At 37.3% G+C, this 13,919-nt stretch overlaps 2 protein-coding genes across 4 annotated transcripts; one reads left to right on the top strand and one right to left on the bottom strand.

Annotated features, from left to right (window-relative positions):
* Positions 1-3,823: 3,823 nt before the first annotated feature.
* On the bottom strand, positions 3,824-9,072 carry LOC119085650 (BTB/POZ domain-containing protein 7). Of its 3 annotated transcripts, none has more exons than XM_037196097.1 (4): positions 8,640-9,072; positions 6,008-8,490; positions 5,742-5,887; positions 3,824-4,393 (listed from the first exon to the last, which is right to left on the bottom strand). In XM_037196097.1, the coding sequence occupies exons 2-4, from the start codon at positions 8,472-8,474 to the stop codon at positions 4,277-4,279; spliced, it is 2,730 nt and encodes a 909-aa protein (XP_037051992.1). In that variant the 5' UTR covers positions 8,475-8,490; positions 8,640-9,072; the 3' UTR covers positions 3,824-4,276. The 3 variants fall into 3 exon arrangements, with proteins under 3 accessions (XP_037051992.1, XP_037051991.1, XP_037051990.1); XM_037196096.1 differs by having other exon boundaries at positions 6,008-8,579; XM_037196095.1 differs by having other exon boundaries at positions 8,632-9,072.
* A 1,148-nt stretch (positions 9,073-10,220) lies between these two features.
* LOC119085651 (TGF-beta-activated kinase 1 and MAP3K7-binding protein 1-like) lies at positions 10,221-12,265 on the top strand. Its single transcript, XM_037196099.1, has 7 exons — positions 10,221-10,596; positions 10,657-10,900; positions 10,968-11,232; positions 11,308-11,558; positions 11,628-11,822; positions 11,893-12,020; positions 12,104-12,265. The coding sequence occupies exons 1-7, from the start codon at positions 10,433-10,435 to the stop codon at positions 12,231-12,233; spliced, it is 1,377 nt and encodes a 458-aa protein (XP_037051994.1). The 5' UTR covers positions 10,221-10,432; the 3' UTR covers positions 12,234-12,265.
* The last annotated feature ends 1,654 nt before the right edge of the window (positions 12,266-13,919 follow it).

The following is a 13,919-nucleotide window of genomic DNA, read 5'->3' on the forward strand; positions in this document are numbered from 1 at the left end:
GTAGGTCGAATCTACCTACTGTTTTGCACATAGATTTATACACTAACATTATCGGATCTTCGTTTCCCTAATTACACGCTATTACAAATGGTAAAAGAGAGCAATCAGAAAAATAAAGAATAAATGAATAGTATATTACTATACAAGGGAAGAAATTGATATTACGTATGAGTAAAAGTGTCCGAGGGCTTAAGCCCGAGGTACTTTTACTTATCGTGATACGAAATATCAAATTATTTACCAAGTGTAGTATAACGTTTTTCTTTACGAAGGAGGGAAAGACTTTTCCCTGGGGACGTAAAGTCCATTTTCCCTCCTCAGTAAAGGAAAATATTAAATTTTATGTGTGAAAACCAGTAGATGCCTTTCTCTCGTTGTTGCAGATTGTCGGTTTTTTAATTGATAGAACTCGGTGCGATCCTACAGTATATCTCTTTGTTACGTTACTATTCAAGTGGAAACCTGCATATCTACTTCCGGAAAAAAAGCATTTTAATAATTAAATCCGATCAACGCTATATAACGGCAACCACAACCACAACATCACTATTCCTTGAATAGTATTCCGTTGCTGTTTTCATTTTGCTTCTGATTTTAAATTATTTAAATTAACAAACACAAGAACATAAAAGCAATTACTGGTTGTACTATAGAATGACACTGTCTAGACTGTGACAAGTTCTACGAATGCAGCCATTTGGTTGTGCCACCGTTTCGTAGAACTTTCCGTTTAGATTGTTTGAAACCCATTCCATTTTCGTATTATCGTTTTCCATTTTTGATTTTTCTTTCTTTTTTCTGACGGAATGAGAATAAATGACAGAAAAAAAAAATGTTTACTCAATTCGATGATGATCATTTGATGTGTCTAAAAACATTTCACAACATTCCATTCAAATGTGCTAAATTAATTTTTTTTTCTTCTTCATATTTTTGTATGTTTTTTGTGTGCATTTTATTAAAGGAGTAAAGATCGAGAGTTAACGTTTCAAATCAACATCTAATATTCTTAAGTACAATAAGAGTGTAGGTAAATATGTTTTGTTCATTGTATAACCATTATTTTATTATCATTGACGAGGAAAAAAACAACTTAAATAAAAACGAAAATAAATTTAAGAAAAAAAATGTTTTTATTGTTTCTACTACAACAAGTCATAAACGAGATTTTTGCCTTTTGCATCTCATACCATGTCTTTATCTTTGTTGGTTCACATTAAACAGAAATATGTTCAGCGTTCCATTACGAAAAAATTTATTTGAAATTCAAATCTCTCTTCTTGTTATCATTCTTTAAATGCAAATATGAAAATGGTATCTCATAAATGTGTGCATGTGCTAGAGCGCATCATATAAATTGGAACATCATCATCTCAAAACTAACAAAATGCCATAATCCACCGAAAACTTGTGTGCATTATTCATGTAAGTATAACTTTATACATTGGATACATTGAGACAGCAATGGATCGATGCAGTCGGGTCATTTCATATCGAAAATTATGTGGGATTCCGAACATGGGAATCGTACCCGTTCAATGATTCAGATGCCATACCACGCATAATTTTAACTAACGGAAATATTTTGTCGCTTCAGGCTGAGAGGAAGTTTGTCTTTTCAGATAAATCTGGATCAACAAATAACGAAACCGGAAAACTATTAAAATCGTAAAACGACCACGTATAATACGAAATTGCTATCAACCAATTTATCTGCAAGTTTAGATCACATAATAAAAACATTAAACAAACTCCAAAATATTGTCGTGAAATTTGAGGATTTTTTTCTCCGTCTATTTTCTTCCATGCTCGACCCAGTTTCAGATATGAAATGGAAAAAAGAAAAGCGAAAATTTTCGAATTTTATGAACACTTGCGACATTAAATGACATTTTCAGATTGAATGAGCACGTGTGTGTTGTACTGGTGCTGTACAACTCTTACGGCGACTGGATGAAATAATGACAGAAACCGTGAGATGCATCAATGCACAATTGGGAAGAGTCGTTCATTGAATGTTTGGAAAACGGACGGGTGGGTTTTTTTATGACTGTCTAGTTTGAATACATAAAATTGAATGACAATAACGAGATGAGTTACAGCGTATGGATGCAATTCGGCGAAACGTTTGCGTATTCGAACAATTTCCAGTTTTCCAGTCAATTTTTTCAAAAGGATAAGTATGTTCAATAAATTCCTGGTTTAAATGCGAGATTATTTCGCTGCAGCGAGTACAAATACTACGGAAAGTACAGTGAAGAAACTATGGTTAGATCGAAGACAGTAGAGCGTTTTTTGTTGCCAAATTCAGTATCTACTGTCTCCAGAAACAACTTCAATGCCCTTGACCCGATATGATGATGAATAATTAGAGATAAATTTTAAAGCGCCTCAGCCATGCAGCAAAAAAAGTAGTTCAACAAGTCAGTGAAATTTGATCTGAGAAACAGTAAAGGTCGCATACATTGCACGATGCAAACCAGGGCCAATTTTTCAGATAGTTTTTGTGAAAATCAAGAAAGTTAAAAAAAGTAATCAGGAAAACTCGAGAAATTTCGAAAAAAAAATTGCGAAAGATTTCTTGAATTTTCTCGATTTTCTACAATTTATCGAATTTCTCCATTTTCTCAATACAGTCAGAGGCAGTCAAATTTCAGCATGAATTTGCTTCAGCTGTTTGTCAGCTGATCCACACATACAATCAAAACACGCAGCGTGATACTGGTAAAACCGTATAAAGAGATAAAACAGAATATCCAAAAGAGTCTTCCCCATCCAGCTTAGTTAAATTAACTGGTCCAGTTAACTTAACTGGACTTGTACAAATTTTGACATTGTCCCCCTTCGAGACCAGTTGAATAATTCCTTTTTTGCTCTTTGAACACATTGTAAACACTATATAAACAGGTTTGATTGTTTTTGTGGATCAGCTGAAAGACAAGTGAAATTCATGATGGTATTTCACTGCCTCTAACTATATCAAGAAATTTTATGAATTCAAGATTTTTTTTCTTATCAAAATTAGCCCCTGATACCAACAACGCTTGCAAATGGACAACTTTTATTAGATCCATTCATGCCACAGAAAAAGTTACAAATTAAACATTCGTTAAAAAAAAGTAGAGAGAAATGGACAAAGTTCATCGTACAGATTCGTAAATGCATTTTTATTTTCAATTAAAGTTTTCAAATTTGCTGCTACGGTTGTTTGTTATAACGTTGGAATTCAAAGAGTCAAGAGAAAACAAACATTCAGGTTTTTTTTCGTGTAAATAAATAAATTTTTAAATTAAACATGTTTTTAACATTTTGGAAAAATAAACGGGCACTCCGTTTCATTATATATTATTCGAGGAATATTTTCTTTTTCTAAATTTCTGCAACAAAGTACGACCGCACAATATACAGTATTTTTGTATTTTACATCAAACCCGAATTATAACTCATCACTGATGAATTTCGCTTATAGCTTGAATGCTCTATAAACCATATACTTATTACATTATATCCATATAGTCACAGATAATTAGGCTGAACAGTTTTCAGCTATATTTTTTTAGATGTCCGAGTTGTAAATGTCGAGAGACCGAACACGCAAAGTGAATCACTGTGAAATATATACATTGCGGTTTAGCTTCATTAACATCAATTAAAACTTTCGAGAAAATGTTCCGACGAAAAGTTATATCTATTCGAATCTGTGTAGACTGATGTAAATGATTGGACGTTCTCTATTACAGAAATTTATGTGTTCAGTCTATAAAAAAATAACTAGAAAAAATCGTATAACAAAAAAATAAAATAAAAAAGATTTGTGTACGAGACTTTAAATAAAACAATAAAAAAAAACGAAAAATACGAATTTCTGTCATTAAACTCGTTCATCACTTTAAAAATAAAAAGTTTTTCGTTCATATTACTTTTCCGTTCGATAACACTGAAACTTTACATTTTTATTTTCTAATATTCTTTTCCTTCTCCAACTTTTTTTTTTTGATTTTTGTTTTGTTTTCTTCATTTTTTTAGTGAATGTACTGTTACCACTGTTACCAATCGATGATAAGTTATCCAAATTGTAATTTGGATTTTTTTTTATAAATTATATGAACTGTAACAGGGTAACAGTACATTCCCTCATTTTTTTATTTATTTTTTTACTTTTTTGTTTGTTTTTTTGTTTTTTTTTTACTTTTTTCATTTTTTTTCTTTTTATTTTTGCTGTGGTTCAAAAAGGCATACTAAAGTATAGGCCCTCATCGGGAGCCACACGCAGTCTCTATAAAAATCTTGGTGGCCCCGAATGATATGAACTAGGTGGAGCCGGACTTTGCCTACTTTGTAATACATACGGTGACGGAGAGACTGGCCTACGCATGTAATGGTGATGATGATGCTGGAAGTTAAATTAAAATTTTGAGGGTAAATTTTCCACATTTTTCACAATTTTTTCGGTAAATATAGGTACGGCCAGGGTCTGAGAATTATTTCGCTAAATTTCACCGAATTTTTTGAGTGAAACTTGGTGAAATTTAGTGAAATATTTCTTGGCTCTGGGTACCTTTTCGACGCCGAAGGTTATTCTTATCAAAAAGTTGTTCAGTGGTAGTGTAGTCTGTAAAATTCGTAAATTTTTTATATAAAATAATTTTGTGACACCCTGCACTACACCGCTGTTGTCAACCGTAAAAAAGCGGCGATAAGAAAAAATTGTTTGAACTGCCGGGTAGTAGTCCAGTCCCTTGTGTCAATTTGCTCGCTTGTCGTTCTTCGAGCTTTTTCGTCATCATATATGATTGTCAATGAAACGTCGCAAAACCTCAGGTCGTTTCGTACCTTAGACTGACTGAATCGGTACATTTTACAGATAAACAGAACAAGTTTTTGCTCAGAATCATACTCTGGGTCGATTGCAAAGAACTTGTTTTGGATGCTCTAACCTAATACACGAGTGTTTGATTGTAGTTTGTAACGTTGCAACGGATTATTTATAATGGAGAAATAGATTGAAATAGAATGTACGAGAGAAATTGCACATTCTGACACACAACGAAGCGCTGTGTGTATTGTGACTTGCAGAGTTTCGTAAAACGTGGTTCGACCACAAAAAATTTCAAAAGGAAAAAGAGTCGGTCGCTTGAATATAATTCAAAGCTATGCCTCCCTTAACGACAAACTTGTTTACAAGGAATATGGCAATCGGAAATACTTTTCTTCTTACTCACGTGATAACAGAATAACATTAAAGTTAATTGGGTTCTAACTGCGGTACAACTTAATATGCGGAACACTTTCTTTTTGTGCTGAAAATATTTTTTTCTTTCCATCGGACACAAGGAGGAAAAGAAACTTGCACAAAAATACCATACACAAACACCTCAATTTTGAATGATGAAAGTGAAAGTTTCGCTTCCGTTTCCTTCATTGCACTGTTTCGTAAACAAATTTAGCTTTCAATCGATTTTCCATTTTCCATTTATCCGCTTGACGGCAATTTCGGTGTAAGGTTCTGATTCTCGTACGATTCGTAACAAAAGTCGAGGGACAAATAGTCACAGGTGCGATGCTCAAACTCGAGAACAGTTTCCGATAATCAGTCATGTGTCATTTGAAAGCGAAAGTACGACATAGGAAAGCTTCGAGTTCACTTTGTGAAAGTTGGTGTGACAAAAGAATAATTTGAATATTGAAATCGTAAGTCAATCTTTCGCTCAGCAAAAACGAAAAAACTAAATGCAACATACCTGAATTCCAAGTACACCAATACCGGAAGCACCACCCATCATGTGACTAGGACCGTCTCCTAAATCCAATTGAAGACTTTCGGGAGGATCGCCTAATTGTAATTGGCCTAAGGATGCAGTTGCCATTGCTACATCTGGCATGATATCTGCAAAACAGAGACGAATTTGGATGTCATGTTTGCCATCTTCAATATGTTTTCCAGCACGAAGTAATCCCATCATTTTTTCAAAGAGAAACGTAAATTTAAGTTAAAACTATTTCTCACCTGACAAATGACCATCAGAACACGAACTGGATTCTGGATTCTCGCCGGGCAAGCGAAAAACGCCATCTCGTTCCGTTATGAGAGCGGGCAATTCATGTCGACGTCCATGACCGTATAAAGGCAATGGTTGCTGACGCGGGAATGTCAAATTTCTACCGTAACAGGCCATATTGTGTGTACTCGAATCAGAAGGCAGTGCTGGCGATGGCGGTGGCGACGTTTCATCCATCGCTTGTACAACATCAATGTCATCATCGTGACCATGGGATGAAACCGATCCAGCTGACTGGCCCGTATTGGTGGTATCATCGACGCAATAGCATGAAGCATTCTCCAATAAATCAGCAACTGCATCTGGAAGATTAAATTCACGAACAACACGCAGTCTAATTTGTCGATAAATTTCGGGTCTAGACGATAGAGGCAGAGACGATGCTCTTTGGCAAATTGGTGACGATCGCAATTTTTGCTCACGTTTGGTCAATGCTACCATGGTACTTGGATCCGGTGTCGGTAAAGCGGCTGCAACTATATCTAATCCAACTGACCCGCCGCCACCATTACCGCTGCCAGTTGTACCCAATCTTGAAACCATGTACAATGTGTCTGGAATGTCCGGCATATGTCGACTTCTTCGCATCCTTAAAATATCCATTTGTTGTGAAGCTATTCGATCTTCTAGTAATGACTTAATCTCTTCATAGTAAGGCATAAATAGACGAGGTCGCACAAATAGCCCATGATTTTTTCCACATCGAACCCATGCATTGATGCGTAAATTTTCCCGTTCGTCCCCAATCATGTGCGATGGAGGCGTGCTGACAAGTCCCCGACGTATTGCTTGATTTAAAATTTCACTATTTGGTGGCAGCACGTGATCCATACGGACCAGAGGTAGTAATTCGGATAGAATTTCGCGTAGTTCAATGTCACTTAAATCCCGCTTTTTGATTCCTTTTCGGGTTACCGAGTGAGCTGTGTGACTTAGTAGATTCGGTTCACGATCTTCCATACGACGAATTAATTCATTCTCACCCCACTTTAGAACGGCTTGAAGTACTTCCAGTTCGGATGCTTGTAGAAAATTACTTTGCAACGCGTTGATAAGTTGCGTTTTGTCCAATTGATGCAGAACTGGCGATGCAACAATAGCCGAAAATTCTTCACGTAAATAATGGCATGACTGACGATGTACCCAGGCCGAGCCGTGAGGTTGATTACCCCATTTAAGCACTTGAGGTAATGTTTCCAATGATAACCACTCTAAAATCAAGTCTTCACAGCCTTGTGCAAGAATGTCTAATTCCAAAAATCGTCCAATTTGATACAATTCCATTGCTTCCTCCAAAGGAGTCGGTCTCGTTCGACCGGTGTGCGTTAATATTTGAACTTCACCAAGACTACCAGCACTATTTCCACAACCATTTCCACGCAAAATTAATGTCAAATCAACTGTGTCCAAGTATATAGCATGAAGTAGCACTCGTGCATATCGTTTCGGTATCACACTTTCATCGAGAACTATCCTGGTGGGAACATGCAGTGCACGTTCCGTATGTTCGTCACCATTTCTGGTGCGACGTTGTATAAGATTGCGGAAGAAGGGTGAACGAGCGCTTAATATCGCTTTATGGCAAGGCAATTCCAATTTCGGCCGAAACCCGTACTCAGATGATATGGAATCGGGACGATGGTAATCCGATCCCTCGGATGTAAACACAAGCGCTGCGTCTGCATAGTCTCCCGTTTCGAGTAGGTATCGTAGATCATGTTCCAGTGGATTTGGTGTACCGAAATCTTCACCCAAACGACGCAAGAGATTCACATCGATGGTTGGATCGTGCGGACATAAATCTCCCGTGTATAAATAACGAAGTAATGATGAGAATAGTGGAACATCAACTGGCGATGAGCGCAATTCCAAACAAATGCGTGCACCAAACCCTGGACATCCAGCTAAAAGGTCACGAAAGTATGGACAACGCGCTGACAACAGAGCACGATGAACGGGAAAAACTGTCCCACGAAAAACTAAATCACAGTCGGTACAGTGCTTGAAATCATACAGTGCTGATAAATCTTGTTTAAATGTTGTGGCAGGCGGTCGAGCCAATTCAGCTTGAACCGATAAATCCTTTAGTGCTGCTAACGCTTCATATTCCTCCAACAGTGAGGCCAATTCAATTGGACTCCAATCCGACACAAAATCTCTTAACACTCGTCCATGGTCACAGGCTTTCGATGACCGTCGTCGTCTAATGAATTTCTTTCGCAATGTTGCAAATCCGGTCACTTTTTTCCGTCTTTGCTCACGTATGAATATACCAGATGAAGACGGGGTGGCTGTTGCAGAGCCTCCAGGACAATCAGTTGACGCTGTCGCCCCCATTGTACTTTCAGTCATACGTAGCCCCGCTTTGCTATCGCACCAATATAATCCGCAGCAACTCCATAGGCCTGCGCTCATTACTTTACAGGCGAACCTGGAAACAAATGGATTATTTTTAATCGGAGCAGCTAAATTCAGTCCATCTGCTGGTGTTGTTCAAAATGCATGTTGACATTTGGTGACCTAAATTCAAACACTCAAATGTGTATAAGATAAAATGTTGTTCGTGACCCACCCATTTACCTGCATTCATGTTTTCTTTGATATACGTCTTCTATTTCCTTATTGACAAACTGCTAATTATTTCACTGACCACCGAAATTTCTCTGTGTACACATTAGTCCATTAAACAATATTTAGGCAAGACTGTCAGCCATGTTTACAAAAAAAAATCATTATACACTTTTTACTTCCGACGTCGTTCATTCAACCATTTCTTTTTCAAGGTAATTTTTTGCGTTCAAATTTCCACAATAAACCAATTCACTTCACTCCCTCGAATACGATCACCGCTCAATGCACTAATTCCACAATAATTCGGTTCATTTTTACGTTCATTATTGTGTTCAATCCAATTCAATCAATTCGAGAATTCGTCTTGTTATTTTGATGGAAAAAGAAAATGGATGAAAACTGGCTGCAACACTAAAAACCTGAAATTATGTTCGAGCAGAAAAATATTGAACGACTAGGCGAGTTATGGCGAAACTCGCACGAACACTAGAGGTAATAATGGACGAAAAGTAAGTCAAAAGATTAGAAATTTTGTGTTTTGAACAAACAATAGCGATTACGCCTATCGCGTAATGTTTAATTTTCACATTTTTGATACGAATTTGCGAATTCGTTGTTAATTTCTCAATTTCACTTTTTTTTGGACCAACAGCTGTGCTCTGTGGCATTGGTTCGTGCGGGTCAAATGAGTGCGTTCTGCCCGAATCGAAGTGGAAGAAAATGTCACTACACATTCTTCTTACTTGTGTGTATAGGTCTAATACAGGCTGATAATTCAAATATTTTCTTATTAGAAAGTAAATTAGAAAAATGTTTGGAAACACTTCAATTAGATCAATTTAGTGGGATTTTTGATGGATTCATATTAAGAATTCTGGTAGAATACGAGAAAATGTCCTTTTTAAGTGTGCGGTGTGATTAACCATATTTTCTCCACTCAAAAGACCATGAGAAAATGGTCACTTCGTTCGGGCTACAACCCGCGAAATTGCCTAAAATATACCGTCCACAACAGATACGTAAATAAATATTAATCACACCTCTCTCATAATGAAAAACGTTGTTTTCACCTCTGGGAAAAAATAGGAAATTCTAACTCGATCCGTTCTGGTCACAAAACTTTGCTCTTGTAGACTGTTTTTGCTGACGCTATTCTGTCTCACTAAGAGACAAGTGCTAATTCATCAACTTACTTGTACTCCCTTTAGCTTAGTATAAAGGTTTGGTATTATTTCAGAAATTCAGGACACGTGTCGTACGTTTCTGCATCCCTTTTAGTTTTTTTCGGAACATGAAGATTTTTATTATGTTTCTGTGTCGAAAATAAGGGGTATTCTGAAGCCCATTAGCTTTTTTAACCCTTTCATGACTTTTTTGAATATCTGTTCTGAACGCTTGATTTGTATTTTCGTGAAATTGCTGTAAATCAACAGTTCAAAACATATACACAAAAACTTGGGCTTGGGCCATTCACGAATGACCCTGTGTACAGTTTATCTATACTTTTTTCACGCAGGAAAACGATGAAAATATACAGTCGGATGCAAACATTATATAGACAGTTCGACGAAAGTTTTTGATGTTTATCAACTGGACGGTATTAAACGTATACGTTTGTTTCTGTCTGAAAAAAGAAAGGCAAAAAAGGAGTGACATACAAACCATACAAAAACCAAAACAACTAACATCTGTTTGACATTTGGTGTTATCTTTGTAACGTCGAACACCAAAACTATGTAACACAATTTGTGCCGTCCTGTGTGATTTGCGTCAATAACTTTCGTTAAATCAGTTAGTCAACAATGTCTAACGTAACTACTAAATCATGGACCGATGATTTACCAGTCTGTAATTTTACTGGTGCTGGTTTTTCAACGAATCAGGTGTATAATGATGACGGAAGTCGTCGAATGGAAGCGCATAAATTCAACGACCGGAGTTTTCACTGTCGAGTCGACGACAATACGTGAGCCGTGATTTGTTTCTTCATTCCAAATGTCGGTTGCTAATTTTCACTTGTCCCTAGTTCGATTTATGCAATATTCTCCGGACAAGGCGGTAGTCAGGTGGCTGAGTTTTCACTGCAGAGAATAGCGGCCGAAATACTGCTCGGGCAATTGAACGAGAAAGGTGCTACCGAAGAAGATGTGAAGGAAGTGCTGAGACAGGCATTTATTTCCGCCGAAAAGGGGTATCTGGACTCGATCGACAGTAATCTGGCTAGGAAGACTGTGCTGCAATGTGAATTAGAGGGACTGAGTCAATATGAAGTAAGTGCGACACAATGTCGCAATGTTGCTTTCCCTAGGTCAGTATATTAATCTGACTGATTTACAGATTTCCCGAGACTATCAGATTGTGTTGGATCGACTGAATCTGATTAACGAAGACCTTAAAATGGGTACAAGTATTGTTCTGGCGCTCATCCACAAGCAGAAACTGTATATTTGTAATATTGGAACGTGCAGAGCGTTACTATGCAAGAACGATAGCAACAACGTTTTGCGGGTGGTTCAATTGAGCGTCGACCACAATCTGTACAACGAAGACGAGATTTTACGTTTAAAGCAATTGGGTGTGGACGTACAAGCGTTTCGCCAATGTATGTAACAGTTTTTCGTGTTGGAGAATATGGTCCGACTATGGCAATTCGAAAAATAATTCTCTAAACTTTTAGCGCCTGGTTTCAGCACCCGTGCAATCGGAAGCTATTTTTACAAAGCAGGCTACAAGGATTGCGACCTATTGTCGTCGGCAATTTCTGAACCGGTGATAGCGCAACCGGAAATCGTAGGACCCATACCACTGGACGATTCATGCAGATTTTTATTGCTCATGTCGAGCGGTTTGTGTAAAACGCTAAGCGATGTGTTTGCCAACGATAGAAATTTAGTGAATAAAGAAATCGTTCAAATGGCTGTGGAGCAGGTGACTAATATGATCCGAATTTTTAGTTTCAAATGGCATAAACTATAACCACCTTCGCTGTCGTTACAGTTTCGTAGCCAATCGACTCTAATGGGTGTATCACAGTCGGTTGTACACAAATGCGACCAAATGCATCACGACACCTTCATTCGGCAAATCAGAGAAAATCAATTCAGTTCCATTAAAACTCGCGAAGACATAATATTGTTGGTGAGAAATTTCAATTTTCCGTTGCCGAACGCAATACACAAGGATCAACAACAGGTGGGCTTTATTGCTTTCGTGGTGTGCTTCTGAACTAAACAAAGAAAAAAACGAAAATTCCAATTTCAAGGTTTCGTTTAGTCCTGTAACCAGGCAACACCCGAACAACATGTTCTTTTCGGATTCGGAGAGTAGCAGCATAACTGATACAAATAACTCGGACTACACAGACACAAACAGCTCGACTTGTTCGGATCGGTAATTTTTGTTTGAATCTTGATTTTTTGCTTTGGTTTTGGATGTTACTGACATTCCACTGTCTTATTGAACAAACATTTCAGGCGTCCCCACCTACATTCGTTCGATAAAAACTACAAGGTAAAATCGTACGTTGATTTCAGTGATTATTATAAGATTGTTGAAAATGCTAGACAGCATGGAACACTTCCTGCAAATATAGATTTTGACTAAAGAACTATTAAATCGTTTTCTGTTGTATTTTGGATTGACATCTTTTCGGCATGTTCGTATTACACCTCAATCAACCAACGTAATGGCTGTATGAGCTCTCATGCTAAAATGATCCTTCAAAAATTCCAACAGGAAGAATTTTCATCCCGGCATTGTACTTAATTCAAGCGAAAACATTTGGGAACAGCTGCACTCAATATTAAAACCATAGATCGGGTCAACGATCAGGCATTTGCTGTCGATTTTCAAAAACGGAAAATTTTGGGGTGAAAAAATTCTTCGGAGATTACGAATTTTCAAAGTCAAACTGTGAAAAAAGGTGTCTAGACTCTGGCACCCGAAGCAATAGATCCCAATTTAAAATCGATTTTAATGCTTCAAATGTTTGTTAGCCGTGTCATCAACTTCATTTTTCCTTTGGTAACGGAAAATCGTGTGCGAGGTCACCTATACTTCTTTGAAAAATTTGCTGTTTTGGAATCGTGTGCCAGGTTATGAGTCTCCAAATTTATGGTACAAGTGGTGGCTCTATTTAATTACAGAAACCGGTTCCACTCTAGTTCAGGGATCATTCATGAATAACGTACCGCTTTTTCGGTGCTGCCATCATAATTGAATCTTTAATAACTTGAAAATTTGACCCCTACAAAGTTGAAATTATATTATACTCCCCAATATACCCCTTTAAATGGGCGGTAGAAGCATCGAGATAGTAAAGATTCAATTACTATGACAGTTTTTTTTTTATTAAAAGCGAAAAAAAAGGCTGCAAAGTGCAACCAGTAAAAAAAACGATCTTTTCAACAAACAAATATTTACAATAAATAAAAATCATCAATTCTATTACGTCCCAAGGTCCCTAAAATGCAACTAGAATTTCTTCGTTGAATCGCAATGGAAACCTTCTGTAGCAGGTAGTCCATAGAGCGCGGTTCCCCAGAAGCCTTTTGCATTAATGATCCCAATTTCATTATAAATGTCTTTGTCTCAGGACCCATGCTACCTAGTGATTCAAAAGCAATAGGTGTGAATAAATAATTATTATCTTTTAAACAAATGTAATGATTGTGCTTAGATCTTTCGGCATTATCAGCAATCGAACCAGCTTTTTTGGATGACTGATTAACATAAGAAGGGGCTAGGGTATCTCTAATGGTTACATCCCACAAAATAGGTCTACCGTGACTCCATGGAATTAGAGTCATACCATCCGGTCTTTTCCCATCATCTCTAGAAATTCCCGGAGGCTGTACCAAATTCGGAAACCCTGCAGAAGAAAATGCACGAGAAAAGATTTTGTTAACTTCATCATGTCCAGGAATCCATCCTCCGCTTTTATTGCAAGATAAACCATGTAAGCCATCCTTCTTAACGTTTTTACCACAAAGACATTTATGTTCTTCGCATAATTGACAACCTAGTCGAAGACCAACAGCAATTCGTGCAGAATTGTTATCTAATAATAAGCCTAACTGACTCGATGGAACTACTTGTAGCCACTTTGAAGATTCTTTAGTAGATGACGCAAGCAGTCGAGCACGAGCAGTTGGCTCACTAGAATGAAACATTTCCGAAAATTTACTTTTGATCCTCGGTAGGTCCCAATTCTTTTGCACTTTCTTGTGGGCATCATTATCTGGAATAAAATCTTGAGGAATATCCTCCATCAAACGTAAAATGTCGTAC

Source organism: Bradysia coprophila, chromosome X (genome assembly GCF_014529535.1).
Source record: "Bradysia coprophila strain Holo2 chromosome X, BU_Bcop_v1, whole genome shotgun sequence".
NCBI classification, from domain to species: Eukaryota; Metazoa; Arthropoda; class Insecta; order Diptera; family Sciaridae; genus Bradysia; species Bradysia coprophila.

Excerpts from the sequence above, each read along its gene's own strand:
- LOC119085651 (XM_037196099.1), top strand. The coding sequence starts at position 10,433 with ATGTCTAACGTAACTACTAAATCATGGACCGATGATTTACCAGTCTGT. Across the intron at positions 10,597-10,656 it reads TGTCGAGTCGACGACAATAC|TTCGATTTATGCAATATTCT; the intron begins GTGAGCCGTGAT and ends ACTTGTCCCTAG. Across the intron at positions 11,233-11,307 it reads CGTACAAGCGTTTCGCCAAT|CGCCTGGTTTCAGCACCCGT; the intron begins GTATGTAACAGT and ends CTAAACTTTTAG.
- LOC119085650 (XM_037196095.1), bottom strand. Across the intron at positions 5,888-6,007 it reads TTCTGATGGTCATTTGTCAG|ATATCATGCCAGATGTAGCA; the intron begins GTGAGAAATAGT and ends TCTGTTTTGCAG. Across the intron at positions 4,394-5,741 it reads TTGGTGTACTTGGAATTCAG|CATCATCATCACCATTACAT; the intron begins GTATGTTGCATT and ends TTTAACTTCCAG.